Source organism: Chelonia mydas, chromosome 3, assembly GCF_015237465.2.
Source record: "Chelonia mydas isolate rCheMyd1 chromosome 3, rCheMyd1.pri.v2, whole genome shotgun sequence".
NCBI classification, from domain to species: Eukaryota; Metazoa; Chordata; order Testudines; family Cheloniidae; genus Chelonia; species Chelonia mydas.
The window spans coordinates 145,981,640-146,009,492 of record NC_057851.1 but is presented as its reverse complement, the minus strand read 5'-3'; the positions used below and the strand labels follow the sequence as shown (position 1 = coordinate 146,009,492).

At 46.3% G+C, this 27,853-nt stretch overlaps 1 protein-coding gene across 1 annotated transcript in view; it reads right to left on the bottom strand.

Moving 5' to 3' along the window:
- DNAH8 (dynein axonemal heavy chain 8) overlaps positions 1-27,853 on the bottom strand; it is a 612,643-nt gene that overhangs the window by 371,865 nt on the left and 212,925 nt on the right. Inside the window, exon 28 of the mRNA XM_037895538.2 lies at positions 25,180-25,376. Within this exon, the coding sequence (XP_037751466.1) occupies positions 25,180-25,376 (197 nt within the window). The remainder of the gene's footprint in view (positions 1-25,179; positions 25,377-27,853) is intronic.

Below are 27,853 nucleotides of genomic sequence, written 5' to 3'. Positions count from 1 at the left end.
AGACAATGGCGTAACATTCTTTTTCACTGACTGACCAGTTGCTTTCCCTCTCAGACAGTTTTTTGCTGAGAAACACTACAGGGTGGAATTCTTGATCCGGTCCTTTCTGCATTAAAACTCCTCCCACACCACGCTCGGACGCATCTGTGGTTTCTAGGAATGGTTTGTCAAAGTCTGGGGCCCTTAGTACAGGGTCAGACATGAGTATCGCTTTAAGCTTGTTAAAGGCCTTCTGACACTTTTCGGTCCACTGACCGGCACTTGGCTGTTTCTTTTTGGTTAGGTCTGTCAGTGGGGCGGCGATTTGGCTGTATTGCGGTACAAATCGTCTGTAATAACCGGCCAAACCTAAGAAGGATTGAACCTGTTTCTTTGACTTTGGGACAGGCCACTTTTGGATAGCATCCACTTTGGCCTGTAGAGGGCTGATAGTTCCTTGACCCACCTGGTGTCCAAGGTAAGTCACTCTGTTTAGGCCTATTTGACACTTCTTAGCCTTAACAGTTAGTCCTGCCTCCTTTATGCGCTCAAGGACTTTTTGTAGATGTTCCAGGTGTTCTGCCCAGGAATCCGAAAATATGGCCATATCGTCAAGGTAGGCGACTGCATATTCTCCTAATCCCGCTAGGAGACCATCTACAAGTCTTTGAAAGGTGGTGGGTGCATTTCGCAGCCTGAAAGGGAGGACATTAAATTCATACTGCTCGAAATGTGTGGTGAAGGCTGACCTTTCCTTGGCAGATTCATCTAGCGGTACCTGCCAGTACCCCTTGGTTAAGTGCAAGGTAGAGATGAACTGGGCCCATCCCAGTTTCTCTAATAGTTCATCTGTGCGTGGCATTGGATAGTTGTCTGGGCGAGTTACAGCATTTAGCTTACGGTAGTCCACGCAAAAACGTATTTCCCCATCTGGTTTGGGAACTAGAACCACTGGAGATGCCCGTGCACGTCCAGAGGGGCGGATTACACCCATCTGTAACATATCCTGGATCTCCCGTTCTATAGCAGTTTTAGCTTGAGGAGACACCCGGTAAGGTTGGACTTTAATTGGGTGAGCATTACCTGTGTCAACGGAGTGGTATGCCCGTTCAGTCAGTCTTGGGGTGGCTGAGAACGTTGGGGTGTAGCTAGTGCACAGCTCCTTGAACTGCTGTCGCTGCATACACCCAAGGGTCATGGAGAGGTTCACCTCTTCCACACCACCAGCACTTTTCCCTTCGTAGTAGACACCTTCAGGCCACTCAGCGTCATCTCCTCCCTGGGCTGTAAACTGACAAACCTTTAATTCTCTGGAATAAAAGGGCTTTAGAGAATTAATATGGTACACCTTAGGCTTTTGGTTGGAGGTGGGGAATGCTATGAGATAATTAACAGCTCCCAGGCGCTCCTGGGCCGTGAATGGCCCTTCCCACGATGCTTCCATTTTATGGGCCTGGAGCGCCTTTAAGACCATGACCTGGTCCCCTACTTTGAAGGAACACTCTCTGGCATGTTTATCATAACAGGCTTTTTGCTCTTTTTGAGCATCCTGTAAGTTTTCTTTAGCAAGGGCTAAAGAGGTTCGGAGGATGTTTTGTAGGTTGGTTACAAAGTCCAGAATGTTAGTTCCTGGAGAAGGTGTAAATCCCTCCCATTGCTGCTTCACCAACTGTAATGGCCCCTTAACCTCACGGCCATATACAAGTTCAAATGGGGAAAACCCTAAACTGGGGTGTGGTACAGCTCTGTAGGCAAAGAGCAACTGCTGCAACACTAGGTCCCAATCACTGGAGTGCTCATTTACGAATTTACGTATCATGGCCCCCAAAGTTCCATTAAACTTCTCCACCATGCCATTTGTTTGATGGTGGTAAGGAGTGGCAACCAAGTGATTTACCTCATGAGCTTCCCAAAGGTTTTCCATAGTTCCTGCCAGGAAATTAGTCCCTGCATCTGTGAGGATGTCAGAGGGCCAACCTACCCTGGCAAAAATGTCTGCTAGTGCCTGGCACACACTTTTAGCCCTGGTGTTGCTTAGAGCTACTGCTTCCGGCCATCGGGTGGCAAAATCCATGAAAGTCAGTATGTACTGCTTTCCTCTGGGTGTCTTTTTCGGAAAAGGACCCAGAATATCCACAGCTACTCGCTGAAATGGAACTTCAATGATGGGGAGTGGCTGGAGAGGGGCTTTGACCTGGTCTTGGGGTTTTCCCACTCTTTGGCATACTTCACAAGACCGGACATAGGTAGAAACATCCTTGCCCATTCCCTCCCAGTGGAATGACCCCCCCCAAACGGTCTTTGGTCCTGTTCACCCTAGCATGGCCACTAGGGTGATCGTGGGCTAAGCTCAAGAACTTGGCCCGGTATTTAGTTGGAACTACCAACTGTCTCTGAGGATGCCAGTCTTCCTGGTGTCCACCAGAAAGAGTTTCCTTGTATAAAAGTCCTCTTTCTACAACAAACCTGGATCGATTAGAAGAGCTGAGAGGTGGTGGGTTGCTCTGTGCCGCCGTCCAAGCTCTCTGGAGGCTTTCATCTGCTTCCTGTTCGGTCTGGAACTGTTCCCTTGATGCTGGAGACATCAGTTCCTCATTGGATTGTGGACCTATTCTTGGTCCCTCCGGAAGCGATGTAGGGGATGGGGCTGTTTCCGTTGACTGTGAACCGCTTTCCGCTGGGACACTCTGTTGGGGTTCAAGCTCTGGCTGAGTCTCTTGTGTAGGGTTATGGGCTGCTGCCGGTTCAGGTTCGGTGGGATCCTCTGGTGTTGAGGTTGCAAGTACTGGATTCAGTGCTGGCAATGGGTCTGGTGTTGGTTGTTCCACTGATTCCGGTTCTGGGACTGGTTCCGTCTGGGTCTCTGGGACTGGATCCACTACTGCTGTTGCAGACATTGGCCTGGGGTCCGGGTCCATCACCTCTGACTGGGTCCTGACAGAAGTTTCCGGAACAGAGCTAGGCCTCACGGCTTGTTTAGCCTGGCTGCGGGTGACCATTCCCACCCTCTTGGCCCACTTCACATGATTGGCCTAGTCGTCCCCCAACAGCATGGGGATGGGATAATCATCATAGACGGCAAAAGTCCACTTTCCTGACCAGCCCTGGTACTGGACAGGCAACTTGGCTGTAGGCAAATTGAAAGAGTTGGACTTGAAGGGTTGAATCGTCACTGGGATCTCTGGGTTGATTAAATTGGGGTCCACTAAGGAAGCATGGATAGCTGACACTTGTGCTCCGGTGTCCCTCCATGTGGTGACCTTCTTCCCGCCCACACTCACAGTTTCCCTCCGCTCCAAGGGTATCTGGGAGGTATCTGGGCCTGCGGACCTCTGGTGTGATTCCGGTGCAATGAACTGTAATCTGTTGCGGTTCTTGGGGCAGTTGGCCTTTACATGCCCCAGCTCGTTACATTTAAAACATCGTCCAGCTGACGGGTCACTGGGGCGAGGTGGGTTGCTGGAGAATGGGGTGGTGGGACGATAAGGGGTCTGGAGGGTTCTTTGGGAGGTAGGTGGGGCTTTGGGCAGCCTCCGGTAATAGGGTGTGGTCTGGGGTTGTCCCTTCTGGTCTCCGCTCCAACTGCGACCAGTTTTCTTCTTCTCTGCCACCTCCACCCATCTGGCTCCAATCTCTCCTGCCTCGATTACAGTTTTGGGCTTCCCATCTAGGATGTATCTTTCTATTTCCTCAGGAACACCCTCTAAGAATTGTTCCATTTGCATTAGGAAGGGCAAATTTACTGGAGATTCAACACTGGCTCCTGATATCCAGGCATCCCAATGTTTCACAATGTGGTAGGCATGTCGGGTAAACGACACGTCTGGTTTCCACCTTAGGGCTCTGAACCTCCGACGAGACTGCTCGGGTGTTAGCCCCATTCTGACTCTTGCCTTGGATTTAAACAGTTCATACTTGTTCATGTGTTCTTTAGGCATTTCAGCCGCCACCTCAGCTAAGGGTCCACTGAGCTACGGCCTCAGCTCTACCATGTATTGGTCGGTAGAGATGCTGTACCCAAGGCAGGCCCTTTCGAAGTTTTCTAAGAAGGCCTCAGTATCATCGCCTGCCTTGTAGGTGGGGAACTTTCTGGGATGGGGAGTGGTACCTGGAGAAGGATTGCTAGGGTTTGTTGGTATATTCTGCTGAGCCTTTACCTTCTCCATCTCCAGTGCATGCTTCCTCTCTTTTTCCTTCTCCTCCTCCACATGCTTCCTCTCTTTTTCCTTCTCCACATGCTTCCTTGCCTCCATTTCCCTCCTGTGGGCAGCCTCCTGTACCTCCTTCTCCAGCCGCATGAGTTTCATCTGTCTTTCATGTTCCTTCTGTTTTTCCTCAGCCTGAAATCTGGCTAATTCCAGCTTTTGTTGAGCCGTGGATTTTGTCATCCTAACCTCTCTGTTTTTAACTAACTTTACACCCGAGGTTTAGAAATAAACAAACAAAACTTGGCTGTAAAATTTTGCTGTGCTGGAATAGGATACCTCTTCTCTGATAGTGATTGTCAGCCTACAGAAAAAGACAATTCCCTTTGTCTCTGCTCTGGCCCCAAATCAAAGCAAAAAACCTCCAACTACTTGGAAATCTGCTTACCAGCAGCCCAAAGGAAAAAAATTCCTTTTCAAACCTGTGCTCCTTGTAAAACAAAACAAAAAAATCAAAATCCTAAAAAAAAAAACTCTTGCCACTTTTGTCTCCAGGCAAATGGGTAGAACACCCCCCCGCCCTTACTTTTAGGGAAAAAAAATAACTCTGGTTGGAAGACTGTGAATTTCCCTACAGGAGTTAAGTACTCTGCCTCCAGGCAAAGAAAACCTGCAATTCACAAAGATAATCCCCTTTTGTCTCTGCTCTGGCCCCAAAGCAGAGAAAAAACTAGCTGCTTTCAGTTGGTCCTCCTTTCCAGCAGCCGCAAAGGAAAAAAATTTTTTTTTCCTTTTTAAAATCTGTATTTCTAGTTCAAAAAATCTCAAATTGATCTCAAAATGATTTCAGGTTAATCCCACCACTCTGCCACCATGTCAAGGTTCCTCCCCCACTCTGAACTCTAGGGTACAGATGTGGGGACCTGCATGAAAACCTCCTAAGCTTACTTTCACCAGCTTAGGTTAAAACTTCCCCAAGGTACAAATTAATTTTATCTTTTGTCCCTGGATCTCCACTGCCACCACCAAACTCTAACTGGGTTTACTGGGAAACGTAGTTTGGACACGTCTTTCCCCCCAAAATCCTCCCAACCCTTGCACCCCACTTCCTGGGGAAGGTTTGGTAAAAATCCTCACCTGTTTGCATAGGTGACCACAGACCCAAACCCTTGGATCTGAGAACAATGAAAAAGCATTCAGTTTTCTTACAAGAAGACTTTTAATAGAAGTAAAGAAATCACCCCTGTAAAATCAGGATGGCAGATACCTTACAGGGTAATTAGATTCAAAACACAGAGAATCCCTCTAGGCAAAACCTTAAGTTACAAAAAAGACACACAGACAGGAATAGTCATTCTATTCAGCACAGTTCCTTTCTCAGCCATTTAAAGAAATCATAATCTAACACATACTTAGCTAGATTACTTACTAAAAGTTCTAAGACTCCATTCCTGTTCTACCCCCGGCAAAAGCAGCATAACGACAGATACAGACCCCTTTGTTTCTCTCCCTCCTCCCAGCTTTTGAAAGTATCTTGTCTCCTCTTTGGTCATTTTGGTCAGGTGCCAGTGAGGTTACCTTTAGCTTCTTAACCCTTTACAGGTGAGAGGATTTTTCCTCTGGCCAGGAGGGATTTTAAAGGGGTTTACCCTTCCCTTTATATTTATGACATAAACTATTAGTATTTAAAATTAAATACACAACAACTGATTTAGTGTGTGCATGAAGACAAAAGACACTGCTGGGATTCCATCTCATAGCCATGGATGGTAAAAAGGATCTGAGGGGCAGCTGGGCCCACTCTTCCCTTTACAACCTCAATACAATGCATAAGGTCATATGCAAGATCAAAAAGATTTTGCTCCCAAGTGTACGCAGCTCATGTGCACCACAAATGGAATATATATGTACAACCAACTTGAAGAAGACCCAGAGGATTTCTGATGTAATTGTCAAGCTCACAGACATTCCACAATGGCTCTGAAGTTCTGAACTAGCAAGTGTTGAAGTGGCCTCATCCAAAGTTGAGCAAAGGATGTTTCATGGAGGCCATGAGACCCAGCAACTGAAGGCAAAATTTCACTGTCTGACATGAGTTCTGCTTCAACACAGAGTACATATGGTCTGAGAGGTTCAAAATCCTTTTACTTCAGAAGGAAGGTGTTGGCCTGAATCTAGCCCAGAATGGCTCTAATTAAAGAGATCCTGGGATGGGACCGTTGAGAATTTTTTCAATGTATGAGGAGATTCACAGATTGAAATAGGTTGCAAGTTCCTTCTGCTGAGGCTTTTAAGACTTTTCAAGATGCCTGAATTCATTACTCATCTAAGCTAGGGACTGCTATAAAGAGCACAATGATCAACTGTTCCCTATGTCCACTGAAGGTAGGAGAAGAAGTAATGGGTAAAATCTGCAGCAAGGGAGATTTAGTTAGCTATTAGGAAAAGCTTTCTAACTATAAGGATAGTAAAGCACTGGAATATGCTTCCAAGGGAGGTTGTGGAATCCCCATAATAGAAAGTTTTTAAGAACAGGTTAGACATACACCTGTCGGGGATGGTCTAGGTATACTTGGTTCAGCCTCACATACAGGGTCCCTCTCAAGGTGCCTTCCAGCCCTACATTTCTATGACTCTATAAAATCTGAGGTACTGAAAGTGGAATGGCCTGACTGCAATACGAAAGTAAACATTTTTCAAACTGAAAATCCCAAATCAATCTTACAAGGAAAGTGAAAGGATTATGAAAGACAAAGTGAGTATCTGAAACTTAAAACTCTTGATGTATCTGTTTAACTTTCCAAAGTCCATGATTAGAGTGAAGACCATTGTCCTTCTGCAAAAAGAGTACCTTGAATAGATTTTCCCCCCTCTGTACTCCTCTGCAATGTTTTCTACAGATACTATCTTCAGGAAGGGAGAGACTTGATCTCAACATTTTCTCATTAGAGGGATCCCTTAAAAGAGATATCTTGGGAGGAAGCAGGGAGTGGAACTAGATTGAGTAGCCACACATCATGGTTTCTAGGACCCAACAGCCTTTAATTCCATGTCCTGATACAAGAAACTATGATAGACGATCACCATAAGAAGGTCAGGAGCAATGGCTGATTTGAGGGTCTCAAACATCCTGTCAAATCTGTAGCCTTACAGACAAACACTCAGGCTGAAAGGAGAATAAACCAGATAACTGAAAACCAATAAGGCATTTGACTTGGTACCATGTGTCATTTTGATTAAAAAACTAGAATGATATAAAATATGGCACACTTTGAATGGATTAAAAAGTGGCTAATTGACAGAAATATGTGTCCTTCATGTCGAGAGCTGTGAACCACACTCCCTTCTGAAAGGAGGGGATTATAGAGGCCAGAGTAATCATCCTGAATTTCAGCTTTCGGATAAAGATGTTCAACTGCTGAAGGTCCAAGAGGGGTCTCCACCCTCTGTCTTTTTTGGGGATTAGGAAATATGGGGAATAGAACCTTCTCCTCTGGTATTGAAGTGGGACACTCTCTATCACACCCGACATTACAGGGATTCCACTTCCTGTGAAGAATGAGTTGGTGAGAGGGGTCCCTGAAGTGGCATTGGGAAGCTGGTTTGTGTGGTGGGAAAGAAAGAAACTATAGAGTATCCCTCACGGATAATCTCCAGAAACCAAGTGTCCATGGTGATCTTGTTCCAACTGTGGGCAATAAAGTTAGATGGTCTCGAAAGATGACCGGAGAAGTAGGTGGCATCAGTGGTGGTACATGGGTCTTGATGTGCATGCCAAAAAAAGGGCCTCTGGTCTGTTGCTGGGAGTATTTGGAGAGTGTAGCAGTGGAGGGAGCTAAGAAATGGGACCTCTAAATCCTTTGTCATGTACGAGGAGGTTCAGGTGGACACTGGTAGTCCAGGGTATGCAAATGGGGGTATTCGTGGTCTAAAGGTCTGTTTCTAGTGTTTTCTCCTGTGGGCCGCAGTGTAAATCCCCAGGGATTGCAGGGTGGATCTTGAGTCCTTTACAGAGTGTAGAGACTCATCTGTCTTTTCATTTAAAAAGTTGGACTCGTCAAAGGCGAGGTTTTGTATAGTATTTTGGGCCTCTCTTGGGATGACTGGAACCACAAGTTCCTTCACATAGAATCATAGAATATCAGGGTTGGAAGGGACCCCAGAAGGTCATCTAGTCCAACCCCCTGCTCGAAGCAGGACCAAGTCCCAGTTAAATCATCCCAGCCAGGGCTTTGTCAAGCCTGACCTTAAAAACCTCTAAGGAAGGAGATTCTACCACCTCCCTAGGTAACGCATTCCAGTGTTTCACCACATGATCCTTTGGCCAAAGATCTGGATGTTGTATCTGTAGCATCTACCATAGCCTGGAGAGCCACCTTTGCTACCAATTTCCCCTTGTCCAGAGAGGATAGAAACTGGGCTCAGTCTTCCATGGGCAGTTTGTCTTTAAATTCTGCAACATTCTGTAGGTGTTAAAATTGTATTTCGCTAATAAAGTGTGGTAATTAGCTATATGAAATTGGAGGCCTCTGAAGGAGAATACCTTCCTACCCAGGAGGTGCAGTCTCTTTGACCCTTTATTTGGCAGGGTAGATTTTTGGTAATGTGGCCAAGCTCTCTCCATAGCTGCCTGTACCACCAACGACTTAGGTGCAGATGGGAAAACAAGAAGTCAGCACTCTTGGCCAGCACAAAATAGCATCTTTTGGCTCTTTTTGGCATAGGAGCACGAGATCCTGGTGTGTACCAGATGCTCTGGCCGGTTCTAATATGGCCTCATTGATTGGAAGGGCCTCCTGGTTGGTCCCTGTGGTTATAAAATGTCCAGGAATCAATGTTGAGGGTCCTGAGCCTCCTCTAGCAGGATATGTAGATCATTAGTGACCCTTTGCAACAACTCCTGATATTGCCAGTGGTTATCCAGTGGAGAGGATGATGAAGGAGTGGTTGCAGCGTCCAGAGACTATAAGGAAGCCCCCATCAGAACCAGCAGTACCAGTGGAACCAGGTCTGGTTCTTCCTCCTCACACATTGATGGAACCAGCTGATGAGAGGGAGAGAAGCGGTATGACTCCTGAGAAGTTCCTACCAGGGAGCCCCAATAAGGCCAGAAGGAAGAATCCATAGGTCACGGTGGACCCCCCCGCAGGAACCAATACCAAGTGTCCCGGGGTGGTGGTTCATAACTGGAGGGATAATAATGCCTTGGCTGTCTGTCAGGACTCTTCGGCCTTTGCGGAGATACTAGTGCAGCTATCTTCTCCAGTCCTCCGATTCTGAGGACAGTTGCATTGGTAGCAATGGTACCGCTGGTATTGAGGAGTTCCTTCCCAATGGATCGAAAACAGACCTCTCCTGAGACAACAGCAACCGTTCTTGCTCCGGGGTAAGGACGTCTCTCAGGAGGGCAGGGCCCAAAAGGAGTGGAGACTGCAGGTAAGGAAGGAAGATATCCTCCAGCATTACAAAGGTCTCTGTATGGCCCAGAGTCCAAGGAGTTCCAGTACAAATGCCTAAAGGGCCCAGTTCATGGGACAGAGCCAGGCGGACTTTGGAATGACGAGATGATACCTGCACTCGTAGATAGGACTGGAAAGCATTTGTCTTTCTGCCCCGGTCACCGTCAGTCACTGTTGAATCCCTCTTTTCCCACACCTTACCCTGCAGCCTGAGGGTCTCGGCAGAGCTGCTTCTGAGGGTTCCATACACAATGTCTCACCCAACCTGGACCAGTTCGGGGAGGAAACACATTTCTCCTGGACAATCTGATGTAGGGTTCTGTCCTTATGCTCATGCAAGTGTCTCTGACTCACTTGGGGAGTCCTGTGTGATGAGCCCTTGGTTTGTTAAGGGCTCTGCTCCAATGCTTGTGCTTGGAGAGGCACTGCTGGTCAGCTGAAGCGGATGTACAGGGGGTCTCTCGGGCCTGTGTCAGAGCAGGGCCTCATAGCTTCTTCCATCAGAGACTTTCAGTCACAGCTCTCAGGCATCTTTAGCTCTGGGCAAGAAGGATTTACAGATATTGCACTTCAAAGATATGTGCCTCACTTAGAGAGTATAGGCACCTGTGATGCTCGTCACTGATGGAGAAGGAGTGAGGGCAGGAGACACAGTTCTTGAATCCCAGGACCCTGGGCATACTCTCAGGACCAGGAAAGATTTCACCTCAACTGGGAGAGGGGAAGGGGAGTTTTCTATTCTATACTAAACTATACACTAACTAAAATTCCTAAGTAAGATATAAACTATTTACAATTAAATTTTACAGATTCTGCAATAACGAAGGATGACACGATTCCAACTCAGGCCATCCAGCTGTAAGAAAGAACTAGAGAAACATTGACCCCCAATGCCTCTTATACCCTCGGTTGGGAGCACAAGGAGAGTCACTGTGCATATGCAGATCAAAAGACACTGCTATGAAGAAGTTCCAGGCTTGGGCACACAGTGCGCACACTTACCCACACATACAATACACACAGGGACAGTAACTCAAAGAAGAAGTTGAAGCCAGAGAAAGTCAAACTGGAAATAAAAGAAATAGAAAAGTTTTAACACTTAAGTTAATTAACCACTGGAGCAACTTGCCATGGGTTGTAGTGGATTATCTATCACTGACAATTTTTAAATTAAGTTTGCACATTTCTTCTAAAAGATGTGCTCTAGTTCAAACAGGAATTAATTCAGGGAAGTCCGATGGCCTGTATTATTCAGGAGGTCAGATCATAGTGGTCCTTTATGACCTTGTATTCTGTGAATCTAGGAATCCCAGAACATCAAGTAAAAGATGGGTCTTCTCCTGAAGAGACACACTAAAATCATTCTGCCACCCTAGATGACATCTAGTGAAATTGGTTTTGGTCATCATATGGAAAAACTGAGAATATAGCTACATCCTCATCTAGGGATGTTGACAAATTAATGTCAGTCAATTATCTGGGACAGGATCAGCACCCACATCTTCCTAATCAGATTTGTCCTCACAGTCAGAATGTTTTCCAAGGGAAGTGACCCACAGTCATTGGGTACTGGATACTCCATTAACAAGAGGACACTATTAGGATGGGTGAAACCAAAGTGAACAATATCAAAGCACACTTCTGCTCCCAATCCCGCTCAAAGCAAAGGAGGTTCAGCACTGAGTCTCTTTAAAGTAAAACAGTCAATTTACTATAAAACATAGGCTTTCTTGCTTTCTGAACAAGTCTCAGAGCAATGATCATACTTCCTCTTCAACACCAAGGAAGAAGTAATTAATGCTGAATTCAGCTCATCTCTACTGCCTCTGGATTTCTTCAATCCTGAAGACTTTTTGGAGTTAGTCTTCAAAATAGTCTTGTTGCTCTAAATTAACCCTATCTCTAAACATATAGGCTTTTTAACGGTAGGTAGCTTCATTAAAACTTTCTCTAAGAGAAGGAGTTTAAGCCTTGACTAACTGGTCCTAATGAGTGCCAATATGGAATAAACCTTAACTCAAATACTAGGAATGTTAATCCATGATCAACATCTTGCTCCATCATGATAATCACCATTTAAAGACAGAAATATTGCTAAGATAAGGCATTTGATTTAGTGCCACATAATATGCTGATTAAAAACATAGCACCGTACAATTTCTGTTAAGCACATATGTGGTGGGATATAAAATCTCCATCCTGGCCACTTCTGTGGACTCAATCAGCCCAACCCAACTATGCCGGCAATAAGTGCCAGGCTTGTGGGGAGAACCCAGATCAGTTGGGAGGTGGATGAGAGGGAGACCAGACCTCCTGCTCTCACTCTGTGAGAGATGCCTGGGTATGGTCAAGAATTGCTTGAAGGACTGCTTCTTGTGAGAGCCTCCCTGAGGGAAGGTTTGACTCATATGGAATTATAATTTTGATTTAAGACTAGTGACTTGCATGCTATTGCTGAGTACAGCTGTTGCAGACAGTACCCACCAGAAGGGCATGACAGTCAAATAAAATAGTTTTGTCTTGTACATCTGCCCAAGGACCCAGCAGCGCTTTGCCACAAGCTCAGGGGTGATCCTGTCACAAAATATTAAATGGATTAAGAACTGGCTAGCTGACAGATCTCAAAAAGTAGTTGTCAATGGCAAATAATCATGGAATTTGGGTTTTTCTAGTGAAGTTCCACAGGAATTGCTACTAGGTCCATTGCTATTCAATATTTTCAACAATCTGGAAGTAATATAAAATCACTGCTGATAAAATTTGCAGGTAACACGAAGATTGGCGGAATTGGTAAATAATAAAAAGGACAGGGCAGTCATATAGTTAGGGCCCTACCAATTTCAGGGCTGTGAAAAACATGTCTCAGACTGTGATATAAGCCCTTCCCTGTGAAATCTGATCTCCTGCCATGCTGCTGGGAGCGCCCAGCCGAGGGCTCCTAGCTGCAAGTCCCCGCTGGGCTGTGGAGGGGCAGGACTTATCCTTCTGTGGCATGGCCTCTCTCAGGGGGAGATCAGACCCACCCCATAGTGCCTCCCCCTGCTGCAGGAAACTCTGGGGCTGGGCAGCAGCCCCAGAGGTTCCTGCAGCCAGAGGAGGCTTGTGGAGGTGGGTCCGATCTCCCACTGCTGCTGGGAGGACCCCAGCCAGGGGCTTCTAACTGCGAATCACTGCTGGGCTGGGGAGGGACAGGACTTGTCCTTCCCCTTCACAGCTCCTCTGGGGGGCGGGGAATCAGACCACCTCCAGGTACCTTTTGGATTGGGACCCCCACGGTTAAAACACTGTGAAATTTCAGATGTAAACATCTGAAAACATTAAACTGACCGATTTTTAAATCCTCTGGCTGTGAAATTGATCAAAATGGACTGTGAAACTGGTAGGGTCCTACATACAGTGAGCAATCTGAATCACTTGGTGAGCTGGGTCCATTCAAACATAATGCATTTTAATACAAGTGCAAGGTCACACCTCTAGAACCAAAGAATGTAGGTTATACCTACAGAATGGGGGAATGTATCTTGGTCAACAGTGATTCTGAAAAGGATTTAGCGATCAAAGTGGACAAGCAACTTCACATGGGCTCCAATTGTGATGCTATGACAAAAGGAGCTAATGAAATCCTTGGATGTATAAACAGGAGAGTAGTGTATAGGAATAGGGAGGAGATTTTACCTCTGAAAAAAGCATCGGTGATATTGATACTAGAATATTACATACAGTTCTGGTGTCCACATTTATAACAGATGTTGAAAAATTTAAGAGGCTGCACAAAAGATTCATAAAAATGATTCAAAGATTGGAAAAAATGCCTCACAGTGAGAGATGTAAAGGCCTCAATCTGTTTAGCTTATCAAAAAGAATACTGAGAGGTAACTTGATTATGATGTATTACGGTGAAAGTACCTTCACAGGGAGAAAATACTGTGTACTGAAGGGCTCTTGAATCTAGCAAATAAAGGCATAAGAAGAACCGATGGCTGGAAGCTAAAGCCAAACAAATTCAAATTAGAAATAAAGCACAAATTTTTAATAGTAAGGGGGATTAACAATTAGAACAAACTACCAAGACAACTGGTAGATTCTCAATTTTTTGATGTCTTCATATCAAGACTGGATGCCTTTGTGGAAAATATGCTTTAGTCAAATACAAGTTACTTGGCACGATGGAAGGGTAAGGTTTGATAACTTGCATTATACAGAAAGTTAGACTAGATGATCTAATGATCCTTCTGGCCTTAAAATCTAATAATGTTAATTACATCAATGAACAAACCAGAAGGGGAAGTTACTCACCTTGCAGTTACTGAAGTTCTTCGAGATGTGTGTCCCTGTGGGTGCTCCACTCTAGGTGTCGGTGCATCCCGGCGCTGTTGATCAGAGATTTTCGGTAGCAGTGCCTGGTCAGGACGCAGGCACTCAGTTGGTATCTCCCATCTCGTTGGAATCTTCCTGAGCGCCTGTGTCCCACACCGCCCTCAGTTCCTCCTCTACTGTGGAGCGATTATACTAGTACTCCAAAGTGGAGGGGAGGAGTGTGGGGAGTGGAGCACCCACAGGGACACACATCTCGAAGAACTTCAGTTACTGCAAGGTGAGTACCTTCCCCTTCTTCTTCGAGTACAGTCCCTGTGGGTGCTCTACTCTAGGTGAATGTGCAGCAGTTCCCACTATGGTCGGTGGGACTTTGGAGATGCGGCAGTGAGTACTGTAGAGAGTACTGTATGGCCTACTATGGTGTCTGCCATGGTATCTTGCATGATAGCATAGTGTTTGGCAAACGTGTGTTCAGATGACCATGAAGCCGCTCTACAGATGTCAGAAATGGGTACGTTATGTAGGAAGGCAACGGATGTCGACACAGCTCGAGTGGAATGAGTTCTAATGCCTTTGGGAGGCTGAATATTTTGAATACAGTAAGAGGATCTGATGCAGTCAGAGATCCATTTGGACAGACATTGTTTGGAGATAGCCATATCTTTCGGTGATGGAGACAAAGAGTCATGGAGATTTACAAAATGGCTTAGTCCTGTCTAAGTAAAAGGCGATTGTTCGCCTGACGTCGAGAGTATGCAGGGATGCCTCATGTTGAGTCTTGTGCGGTTTGGGATAAAAAGTAGGCAAGTATATCGGTTGGTTAAGGTGGAAGGTGGATACCACCTTAGGGAGAAATTTAGGATGTAGTCTCAGAGTGACTTTGTCTTTGGAGAAGATTGTATAGGGAGGATGGGCCATCAGGGTGGTTATTTCACCTACTCTCCTTGCTGATGTTATTGCAACTAAGAAAGCTACCTTCATGGACATATGGAGAAGAGAGGAGGTAGCCAAAGGCTTGAATGGAGGTTTCATGAGAGTGTGAAGAACGAGGTTAAGATTCCATGTAGCTGCTGTTCGGTAAATTTCAGGGTAGAGATTTTGCAGGCCCGTGAGAAATCGTTTTATCGTGGGGTGGGTAAAGAGTGAATAACCTTCTAACAGGTCGTGGAAGGTAGTAAGTGCCGCCAGGTGTACTTTGATGGAGCTGAGCAAAAGTCTGTCCTGTTTTAGTTTCTGGAGGTAGTCTAGAATGTTAGGGAGGGTCACAGTATTGGGTGTTAAGTGATTACGTGAGCACCAGAGGGTGAAACGCTTCCACTTCTGCAGGTAAGTTTTATGAGTGGAGTCTTATCTACTGTGCAGGAGGACGTATCGGACTTGCTTGGAACAGGCTAGTTCATGGGTTTGGAACCATGAAGGAACCAGGCTGTCAGGTGGAGCTTTTGGAGTTGGGGGTGAAGAACCCGTCCATTGTCCTGGGAAAGGAGATCTGGCCTGTTGGGGAGAGCCTGTGGATGACAGGAGGACATGCGGAGTAGGTAAGGATACCACGTCTGTCTTGGCCAATCTGGGGCAATAAGGATGACCCAGGCCTTGTCGCCTACGATCTTCCGAAGAACCCTGTGTAGCAGAGGGATTGGTGGGAAGGCGTAGAGGAGAGAGCTGTGCCATGGGATGAGGAACGCATCTCCTAGGGATGCAGTCCCGAGTCCCGCTCTGGAGCAAAACAGTCAACATTTTCGATTCTGGGTTGTGGCAAAGACGTCTATTGATGGGGTGCCCCAGAGGGAGAAGAGCTGTTGAAGTATTGCGGGATGCAGTTCCCATTCGTGTTCTATTGAGAAGTGTCTGCGTCAGCAGTAGTGTTGTGGCAGTCTGGTAGGTAGGAAGCGATGATTTGTATTTGATGTTGTATGCACCAATTCCATAGTCTGATGGCTTCCATGCAAAGGGAATGTGATTGGGCTCCCCCTTGTCTGTTGATGTAGTACATACATGCTATGTTGTCTATTAAGACCAGAATTGATTTGTTCTTTATGAGGGGAAGAAAGCAAAGGCATGCTCGCCTCACTGCTCTGAGCTCTAAGAGATTTATGTGTCGGTGCGTCTCTGATGCGGACCACCGGCCTTGTGCCCTGTGTCCACCTAGATGCACTCTCCAACCGATTAGGGAAGCATCCGTGGTGAGCATGAGAGTCGGGGATCGTTGCTGGAAGGAAACCCCTGAGCAGAGGTTTTCTGGTCTTGTACACCCATGTAGGGAAGCTAGAACATTGGGAGGAGGAGTTAGCAGCATCCCTAAGGTGTCTCTGTTGGGTTTGAAATTGGAATTGAGCCAGCCCTGAAGATATCTCATGTGTAGCCTGGCATACCGGACCACGAAGGTGGTGGCTGCCATGTGACCAAGAAGCTGTGGACAGATTCTTGCCTGTGTCCTGGGACGAATAGAGAGCGTGCGTATGAGCTGCATGATAGCGAGGAATCTGTGATACGGGAGTGAGGCTCTGCTCTGGACTGAGTCGAGATGAGCTCCGATGAACTCAATCTGTTGTGTAGGTGTCAGGGTGGATTTTTGGAAATTTATTTGGAGGCCTCGGCTGTGAAAGAGGGAGATGGCGAAACGGGTAGCTTGAAGTGTCTCGCCATAGCAGTTGCCCTTGATGAGCTAACCGTCCAGTTAGGGGAAAAGTGTGACTCCATGTTTGTGGAGGTGAGCCACGACCACGGCTAGAGTTTTGGAAAAGACTCTCGGCGCTGTGGAGAGGCCAAAAGGAAGAACTCTGTATTGAAAATGGTCATGACCGATCGTGAATCATAGGAAGCATCTGTGAGCTGGATGAATTGATATATGAAAATAAGCGTCCTGTAGGTCGAGGGCTGTGAACCAGTCCCCTTGATCCAGTGCAGGAATTACTGTGTCCAGTGTGACCATCTTGAATTTTTGTATCCTCAAAATTTGTTCAGTTGGCGTAGATCTAGTATAGGCCTCCATCCCCGGTCTTTTTCTGGTCAGGAAGTAATGGGAGTAGAACCCTTTCTCTCGATGTTGCGTTGGCACAGGTTCCACTGCGCCTAGCTGGAGAAGATGAACCACTTCTACATGAAGTAGGTGCTCGTGAGAGGGGTCCCTGAAGAGGGATGGGGAAGGGGGAAGAGTAGGAGGATAGGATATGAATGGGATAGAGTAACTGGACTGAACTATTTCGAGGACCTAGCGATCCTGTGTAATATGCTGCCAGGCATGTTGGAAACTCTGGAGGCGGTGGCCAAATGGGCAAGTAGGCTGTGGAATCAAGGAGTGGTCGTGCAGACCCTCGACCAACGTTTCAAAATTGTTGTTTATTCCCGGATGGGTGGGAGGTGGTTGCTTGAGCTTGATTTTGTCTGCGCTTAGGGGGTCCAGAGGGGGTCCTATTTATATCATATGGTTTGGGTTGAGGCCGATAATATTGTTGTGTGTGTGGTCTTTGGTAAGGTTGGTATCGTCGTCTCCTGGGAAGAGATGGGTGAATACTCAGGGTGTGCAGTGTCGCTCTAGAATCTTTCATAGTGTGAAGTAGTTCATCGGGTTTTTTTGGAAAACAGTTTGTCTTTATCAAAGGGGAGGTCCTGCACTTTGGTCTGCAGATCTTTAGGGATGCCAGATGTAGAAAGCCATGAAGATCTGTGCATAACCACAGCAGTTGCAGTAGTACGGACTACTGTGTCCGCCGTGTCTAAAGAGGCTTGTAGGGCCATTCTGGAAATCAATTGGCCCTCGCTCAGAATTGATTTAAAGTCCGCTTTCCTATCCTCTGGAATGTAGGAGGCAAATTCAAAAAGTTTATTGTAGTTATCAAAGTCGTAGCTGGCGAGGAGTGCAGAGTAGTTTGCAATCCTGAATTGTAGAGTGGAGGATGTGTAAACCTTGTGATCCAAGACGTCAAGGCGTTTAAGGTCCTTGTCTTGCAGGATGGGCGGATATTGTGGCTGTTTCGCCTTTTGTGTGACTGCATCTATGACAAGACAGTTCGGTTGTGGGTGAGAAAATAGGAAGTCAGCATCCTTAGCAGGATAGTATTTAAGTTCAGCCTTTCTGCAGCTAGGTAATAATGAAGCTGGAGTTTGCCAGAGAGTGTCAGCTGGTTCCAGGAGTGCTTCATTTATAGAGAGTGCGATCTTTGAGGGTGCAGAGGGTTGAAGGATTCTGAGGAGTTTGTGTTGTGTCTCCTGAACCTCTTCTAGGGGGATGTCTTGACTGAGTGCCACCCTCTTGAAAAGCTCTTGAAATTGTTTACAGTCGTCCATGTTCTGTGGAGGCCAGGGGGAGAGGGCTCCGTCTGGAGCAGATGGAGAATTAGGGTTCAGTGAGTCAGGATATGGTTCATAGCTTACATTCTCAGGAAGGGGTTCTGGTATTCTAGAAGTGGACGGAGCTGGAGATCGAGGCACAGAAGCAGGTAGTGGTTTCGTGGAAGAGGTCTGAGGATGAGTGGTAGGAGGATGTGGCAAAGGGTACCACTGGGGCCAAGGCATAGGGTAGGAGAACCCAGGTGCCGTCCACGGGGGGCGGGGAGCGAAGTAGGGAAATTGAGGCTGGTGGCTGTGGACCATAGCCTGAGGTGGAAGAGGGTCCAGTGGAGGAGGAGAGGCAGGTGGGGAGAACTCCACCTGCTGCTGTATATCGGGTTCGCTGTCAGTGAAGGTAGCCAGTCCAGGTGGTGAAAGGGGCTGTTAGAAGAGTGAGCCTTGTGTATCCAGGAGCAGAGAGTTAGGCTCAGGTGGCACTGAGAGGTCACACTGAGTGAGGAACTCCTCCTCCCTGGGCTGCGCTGAGCCTGGACTGTGCTGTAGCGCATTAGCAAGCGAAAGTGAAAGTGTCAGCGGTGCATGGATGCATGGGTCTGTTGGAGGTTCCCTGCAGGGGGTCTGCTGCTGGTGCTGGGGCAGGAGGCAGGCTCGGTGCCGACATTCTTCCCGGCACCGGGGCAGAGCGTGCAGTCAGCACTGCGGCTATTTTAAACGCGGAGGCGGTTGGTGGTGACGTCCTTGTCGGCACTGGGGCAGAGTGCACAGCCAGCACCACAGCTATTTTTAGCACTGAGGCACTCGGTGCCGTGGAAACCTTCCCAGTACGGGAGGTCAGGTCCTGCCTTTGCGGTCTGCAGGAGCCGTGGCTGAGGCTTTAGAAAGAGCTGAGGCGCCTGCCTGTGGCGCTGTCGCACAGAGGGTAAGGATCTCACGGGAGACCCTTTACCCTTGTCAGAGTCTCTCCTATGAGACTGCTGTGCTTCTTGCCTCTGTTCCAAAGAGGGTGAAGCAATGCTCCCCATTGGTTCGGATCTGGCCGGGGAGCGTGTAGGAGCGGGTTTAACATTCCCTGTCTCCGAAAGCGGCTGCAGGGATTTTTCCACCAGAAACATTTTAAGCTGCAGGTCCCTGTCGCGCCGAGCCCTTGACTTGAGGCTCGTACAGTGGAGGCACTTTGTGGGAATGTGGGTTTCCCCGAGGCACTTCACACAATGTGAGTGCCCATCGGACTGTGGCATGGAATCCTAACAGGAAACACACTTTTTGTATCCTGAAGCCCCTGGCATTGTGAACTAGAAACGGCAGCGGAGAGTGTCTCAGCAGGAGACAAGCCTGAAGAGAAAAGTTTTTTTGTTTTTGTTTTTTAACTAAGTAACTATGTAACTACACTAAAGGAAGGGAAACAACTGGGATGTAACTAATAACTATTTCTATATTCTTTGTTACTTTTTTCCTACAGAGACCAGGGAAGAGAAGTAACACTGCCCCGAGTCCCGTCTTCAGCCGGGGACGGTTGAGAAGGAACTGACGGGGGTGCGGGACGCAGGCGCTCAGGAAGATTCCAATGAGACGGGAGATACCAACTGAGCGCCTGCGTCCCAACCAGGCACTGCTACCGAAATCTCCGATCAACAGTGCTGGGATGCACCGACATCTAGAGTGGAGCACCCACAGAGACAGCACTTGAAGAAGAACTGAAGAATAGGGTTAACAAGCCAGCATATAACAGGGCATAGAGCCAAAGACAACTGCAGAGACTTATGCAACAGTGTGGAACTACCTAAATCTATCTAGCCCAATTATAAAAACAGAGAAAACACAAAAAATAGCTCAATAAAAAGGATTATTTTGGAGATTTTTAAAATGAAAAGCCAATGAAAGATTGAATGTGAAGACTGGAGCTTCTGACCTTAAGTTGACGGAGGTGAGGAGGAACTAAATGACAGCTGGGGCTAGGTACATTCATAGTTCCAGAGGGCACTGCACTTTCCAGAGTTCTATCTGAACGCACCTGGAAGCATCTGTCTCCCTAAATAGGAGCCCATATTCGCAATACACAAAGCAGAAACAATAACAGCTCAGTCTAATTTATATCCCTCTCTTTAGCCGCTCCCACTTTTGTGCTTTTTTCAAGAAACATCCTTATAAAATGTTATTTTATCAAGAAATATATATCCTTCTCTAACATTAAATATGCTGGGTGCCACAAAATTCTGGACATTAACTACTCAGAGTAGTTTAATTAATTGCAGAATTTGAGGTATTTTTAATTCTAAATATAAATAATAGAAAATGCAACCGTAAAAGTAAATGTCATGGTAAAAGAATATTATGCTGCAGTAAATTTCCATTTTTTAGTGCCGCTCACCATATTATCAGCCCTGGTCTACACTATGAGTTTAGGTCGAATTTAGCAGCGTTAGATCGATTTAACCCCGCACCCGTACACACAACGAAGCCATTTTTGTCGACTTAATGGGCTCCGAAAATTGATTTCTGTACTCCTCCCCGATGAGGGGATTAGCGCTGAAATTGACATCACTACGTCAAATTTGGGTTAGTGTGGATGCAATTCAATGGTATTGGCCTCCGGGAGCTATCCCACAGTGCTCCATTGTGACAGCTCTGGACAACACTCTGAACTTGGATGCACTGGCCAAGTAGACAGGAAAAACCCCGCAACTTTTGAATTTCATTTCCTGTTTGGCCAGTGTGGCAAGCTGATCAGCACAGGTGACTGTGCAGATCTCATCAGCAGAGGTGACCATGGAGTTCCAGAATCGCAAAAGAGCTCCAGCATGGACCGAACAGGATGTTCTGGATCTGATCGTTGTAGGGGGGAGACAAATCTGTGCTATCAGAACTCCGTTCCAAAAGACAAAATGCCAAAATATTTGAAAAGATTTCCAAGGGCATGAAGGACAGAGGCTATAACAGGGACCCGCTGCAGTGCCACGTGAAACTTAAGGAGCTAGGCAAGCCTACCAAAAAACCCAAGAGGCAAACGCCCGCTCGGGATCAGAGCCCCAGACATGCTGCTTCTATGATGAGCTGCATGCAATTCTAGGGGGTGCCCCTAACACTGCCCCACCCCTGTACATGGAGTCCTGCAAGGGGGGAGTCTCACGCAACAGGGATGAGGATTTTGGGGACGAGGAAGATGATGAGGAGGGGGATGTTGAAGACAGCACACACTAGGCAAGTGGAGAAACCGTTCTCCCCGACAGCCAGGAACTGTTTATCACCCTGGATCCAATACCCTCCCAACCCGGGCTCCCGGACCTTGAAGGCAGAGAAGACACCTCTGGTGAGTGTACCTTTGTAAATATAATACACAGTTTAAAACCAAAAAGAAAAGGAGTACTTGTGGCACCTTAGAGACTAACCAATTTATTTGAGCATAAGCTTTCGTGAGCTACAGCTCACAAGCGTGTTTAATGATTACTTTGCCCTAAAGACTTGAGATGCATTCATAGCCAGTACAGCTACTGGAAAAGTCTGTTAACGTGTCTGGGGATGGGGCGGAAATCCTCCAGGGATATCTCAGTGACGCTTTCCTGGAGGTACTCCCAAAGCCTTTGCAAAAGGTTTCTGGGGAGGGTAGCCTTATTGCATCTTCCATGGTAGGACACTTTACCATGGCAGGCCAGTAGCACGTAGTCTGGAATCATTGCATAAGAAAGCATGGCAGCGTGTGGTCCCGGTGTTTGCTGGCGTTCAAGCAACATCCATTTTTTATCTCTCTGTGTTATCCTCAGGAGAGTGATATCATTCATGGTCACCTTGTTGAAATAGGGGAATTTTATTCAGGGGACGTTCAGAGATGTCCGTTCCTCCTGGGCTGTTTGCCTGTAGCTGGAAAGAAATCATCCCTGCTATTAGCCACACGGTGGGGGGAGGGGGGCAGGCGATCATCCCAGAGGATTGGGGGTGGGGGGGTTAGTTGGGTTTGTGCTGCACATTAACCCGAAAACATCAGCCCCTCCTTTTAAATGGCCAATATGTCTTTCAATTTTTTCCTTTTTTTCCTCCCACAGCTGCAAATGTTTCAACGTTGCAACTAGCATCTCCATCCCAGAGGCTAGCACAGATAAGGTGGCGAAAAAAAATGCACTTGCGATGAAATGTTCTCTGAGCTCATGCAGTCCACCCAACTGAAAGAGCCCAGTAGAATGCATGGAGGCAGACAATAGCAGAGTCCAGGAAAGCACAAAATGAACATGAGGTCAGATGGCTGGAGCAACAGGAGAGGTGGCAGCAGCATGATGAAAGGAGGCAGGATGCAATGCTGAAGATACTGGAGGATCAAACTGATATGCTCCAGCGTATGGTTGAGGTGCAGGAAAGGCACAGACCGCCACTGCAGCCCCTGTGTAATCAACTGCCTGCTCCCCAAGTTCCATAGCCTCCTCACCCAGACGCCCAAGAATGTGGTGGGGAGGGGGGCCCTCCGGGCACCCAACCACTCCACCCCAGAGGACTGCCCAAGCAACAGAAGGCTGGCATTCAATAAGTTTTGAAATGCAGTGTGGCCTTGTCCTTCCCTCCTCCCCCACCTCACCCCGTGCTTCCCTCCTCCCCCACCCCTCCCGGGCTACCTTGGCAGTTCTCCCCCCATTTGTGTAATGAATTAATAAAGAATGCATCAATTTGAAACAACAGTGACTTTATTGCCTCTGCAAGCAATGATCAAAGGCAGGAGGGGAGGGCGGTCGGCTTACAGGAAAGTAGAGTGAACCAAGGGGGCGGGTTTTCATCAAGGAGAAACAAACAGAACTGTCACACAGTAGCCTGCTCAGCCATGAAACTGATTTTCAAAGCTTCTCTGATGCGCAGCGTGCCCTGCTGTGCTCTTCTAACTGCCCTGGTGTCTGGCTGCATGTAATCAGCAGCCAGGCGATTTGCTTCAACTTCCCACCCCGCCATAAATGTCTCCCCCTTACTCTCACAGGTATTGTGGAGCGCACAGCAAGCAGTAATAACAATGGGAATATTGGCTTCGCTGAGGTCTACCCGAGTCAGTAAACTGCACCAGCATGCTTTTAAACATCCAAATGCATATTCAACCACCGTTCTGCACTTGCTCAGCCTATAGTTGAACAGCTCCTGACTACTGTCCAAGCTCCCTGTGTATGGCTTCATGAGCCATGGGAGCAAGGGGTCGGCTGGGTCCCCAAGGATAACTATAGGCATTTCAACATCCCCAACGGTTATTTTCTGGTCTGGGAATGAAGTCCCTTCCTGCAGCTTTTGAAACAGACCAGAGTTCCTGAAGATGCGAGTGTCATCTACCTTTCCCGGCCATCCCACGTTGATGTTGGTGAAACATCCCTTGTGATCCACTAGTGCTTGCAGCACTATTGAAAAGTACCCCTTTCAGTTTATGTACTGGCTGCCTTGGTGGTCCAGTCCCAAGATAGGGATATGCATTCCATCTATCACCCCACCACAGTTAGGGAATCCTGTAGCAGCAAAGCCGTCCACTGTGACCTGCACATTTCCCACAGTCACTACTCTTGCTAGCAGCAGCTCAGTGATTGTGTTGGCTACTTGGATCACAGCAGCCCCCACAATAGATTTGCCCATTCCAAATTGATTCCCGACTGACTGGTAGCTGTCTGGCATTGCAAGCTTCCACAGGGCTATCGCCACTCACTTGTGAACTGTGAGGGCTGCTCTCATCTTGGTATTCTTGTGCTTCAGAGCAGGGGAAAGCAAGTCACAAAGTTCCATGAAAGTGCCCTTATGCATGCGAAAGTTTCGCAGCCACTGGGAATCATCCCAGACCTGCAACACTATGTGGTCCCACCAGTCTGTGCTTGTTTCACGGGCCCAGAATAGGCGTTCCACAGCATGAGCCTGCCCCATTGCCATCAGAATGGCCAAATTGCCAGGGGTGGAGTGGGGGCAGGGCCTGGAGGCAGTGAGGGGAATCGAGCACTCACGGGGAAGAGGGGAAGTTGCCGCCTATGGCTGGAACCCAAGCTTTGGGACCCCGCAAAGGGGGAGGGTCCCAGAGCCTAGGCTCCAGCCTGAGCGTCTATACCGCAATTTTACAACTCTGCAGCCCAAACCTTGTGAGCCCGAGTCAGCTGACACAAGCCAGTCGTGGGTGGGTTTAATCACAGTGTAAATATACCCTAATTCACCTCACTTGTGGGGTGCTCCTGCTTAGGAAAAATACAGTATATATAGTTTACTCCTGTTGCTGTAAGGTCATAGTGATTTCTTTCAGCTGTTATTCAATTTATTTCCACATCCTTTTCCTCCAATCTTCTTCAGTTGTCTTCTTATTTTAGAAGATGAAGAGACTTACAGAGAGGTGGTTCTCAACCTTTCCAGACTACTATATCCCCTTCAGGAGTCTGATTTGTCTTGTGTACCCCAAGTTTCACCTCACTTAAAAACTACTTGCTTACAAAATCAGACATAAAATTACAAAAGTGTCAAAAAACATTATTACTGAAAAATTGCTTACTTTCTCATTTTTGCCATATAATTATAAAATAAACCAATTGGAATACAAATATTTTACTTACATTTCAGTGTGATATTAAGCCTGTTTTTCACTTGTGAGCCTTGTCATTCGGCGGCCGGATAGCAGTGGTATGGTATTGCCCCCCTTATTTCTGCGCTGCTGCGGACAGCGGCACTGCCTTCAGAACTGGGCAACCAGAAAGCAATGGTTGCTGGCTGGGGCATTCAAGTTGTTTGTGGCAAGGGAGCACTATTATTTTAATCCTGCTTCCTTTCCACCCCATAATACCCACTTCCACCCGCTCCCGCCTTGTTTGTTGAATTTTCATCCTGCTCCTGGTATTATGGCAGTGGGTCCTGTGGTACCTGCGGGATCCCTGTCCCACTGCATGGCTCTAGAGCCTGTTGTAAAACTAGGCAAAAATCTCAATGAGTTGACATGCCCCCGGAAGACCTTTGTGTACCCCTGTTATAGATGATACTCCTCTAGAAATGCTCATCAATAAATTTACCTGAACTTTAGCATCTCTGTCTTCTGTCCACAGAACCTTATATTTCTGAAAGTCTTGCAGTGCTTCACTAGCTGCTTTTCTTACGGAATTTACAGACGAGGAGAGGAGCACAACTAATTTAGAAATATCTTTGTGTTCTGCAACACCTGGATAAAAATTTTTTAGCTTTCTTACAGGAATGCTGTCATCGAGTACTTCTGTAAAATAAACAATTTACATAAAAGTTAACAAACCATTAAAATCCACCTTCAGATTTCCAAAAACATAAAACTAGAATCATCTCACAATATACTTTTAACAAAACAGAAGACAAAAGAGTTAAACCAAAAATTGTGGAAGTGTCAAAACCTGTAACCTGTACTTCATTACTGCTTGGGTTGTTGCATCCCATTCCCCTCTCCTCTATCTATATGTTGCCCATTTGCATTTTAAATTTTCAGGGACTCTGTCTTCATTCTTCTTGTAGAGTGGACACCTAGCACAGTTTTGATGTTACTTTATGTAAAGTGATATTTATTAGGTTTGTTAAAACCATACATTTCAAATATTTAACCATACAAGTTCTCTCAAACAGTATAAGGTATTTTATCTCTTATATGCGACACCCTTGTTATTCCATGAAAGACTCTTTTCTAAGCAGACATCCAATTGAGTCAAAATATGTAGTTTAAGGATCCGTAAATGTCACTTGTCGCCCAAGAGACACATTTTAACTTCAATTTCTATATGTGAGAGGTTAGTACATATAAGTCCATTAGGGATGTCAAATGATTTAAAAAAAGAATTACAATTAATTGTGAGATTAAAAAAATAGTAGTGATTAATTGCAGTTTTAATTGCACTGAAACAATAATAGAATACCAATTTAAATTTATTATAAATATTTTGGATGTTTTTCTACCTTTTCAAATATATTGATTTCAGAATAAGTGTACAGTGCTCACTTTATGTTATTTTTATTATAAATATTTGCACTGTAAAAAAGATAAAGAAAAGAACAGTATTTTTCAATTCACTTCATACAAGTACTGTAGTGCAATCTCTTTATCGTGAAAGTGCAACTTACAAATGTAGGGCTTTTTTACATAACCTTAGTCAGAAAACAAAACAATGTAAAATTTAGAGCCTGCAAGTCGAAGCATGAAGGGGCATATGAATGTTTAGCATGTCTGGCACATAAATACCTTGCAACGCCCGCTACAACAGTGCCATGCGAATGCCTGTTCTCACTTTCAGGTGACATTATAATTAAGAAGCGGGCAGCATTATCTCCCATAGATGTAAACAAACTTGTTTGTCTTAGCAATTGGCTGAATAAAGGGGAGGACTGAATGGACATGTAGGCTCTAAAGTTTTACATTGTTTTGTATTTGAGTGCAATTATGTAAAAAATAATAATTCTACATTTGTAAGATATTTCATGATAAAAAGAGATTACACTACAGTACAAATATTTGTAATCAAAAACAATAAGATAAAGTGAGCACTATACACTTTTGTATTCTGTGTTATAATTGAAATCAATATATTTGAAAATGTCAAAAAAGTCCAAAAATATTTATAATAAATTTAAATTGGCATTTTATTATTATTTAAGAGTACGATTAAAAATGTGATTAATCACAACTATTTTTTAATCTAGTTAATTTGTTTTGTGTTAATCGCATGGATTAACTCTGATTAATCTGCAGCCTTAATTTACATACAATTCAACACATTTTTAAAAGTGTGATTCCCAGTATTTTTGTTGACAATTATTTTTATGCTATTTTCTCACATTTTCTTTAAAAGAGTCAAAAATATTTTCAGGAAGTAATCAGGGCTGGCCTTAGGGAAAATAGCACCCTGGGCAAACTTGTATTTTGCCGCCTCTGGCCCAGCTGCCTTCCCAGGCTCCCTACCCCATCCCCATCCCCATCGCCCCTGCCCCCACTGCCTCTCCCCCTACCCCTCATTGCCCCAAACTCCCTTCTATGACCTCACACTTCAGGCCCACCCTGCTTCTTGCCTCTTAACCACAGCACCGCCCCTGCCCACATTGCCCACACGTAGGGCCGGTCTTGCCTTGCAGTGATTCACATCTGGATGCCATGGTGATGGGCATCATAGGAAACCCCACAGAAGTCATTTTGACTCCCCCAGCAAGTGTTACAGGAATTCCCTCATTTGGTCATTGAGCAAGACAGCCAAGACAATATAGTAGGCAGTCTTCCGCATTCTCACAGAGTGAGCGGCTCTGGGGCAGAGTCGTATCTCTCCTGCACCTCCCAAACTCTCCCACTCAGCACAGCATCCAGCTCCTCTGCCAGAGCCCCAGAGGGTTGGGAGCCCAAGGGGAGGCGCAGTCACAGAAGGGCACCAGAAGACTGGTGTTGGCAGAGTAGCATGGTGACCTGAGAGTCCCAGAAAGGGTGGAGGGAACCGGAGCTGCACAGATGGAATCACAATGTTGTGGTGACATGGGGGCTCCAGAAGGGCAGATCTCTCCCCACCCCAATACTGAGCATCCACAATATTGAAGTGCCCCTCCTCAGTCCCAGGGAAGGTGGCTTATTGTGGGAGGGAGAGGTTAAAATGCTCCAGTCCACTGAAGGTAGCTAGGGTGGGTGGTGATGGCAGAAGGTTGGCTCCTGAAATATCCCCAACCACCTGCACTAATACCTCCCTTTGGGAT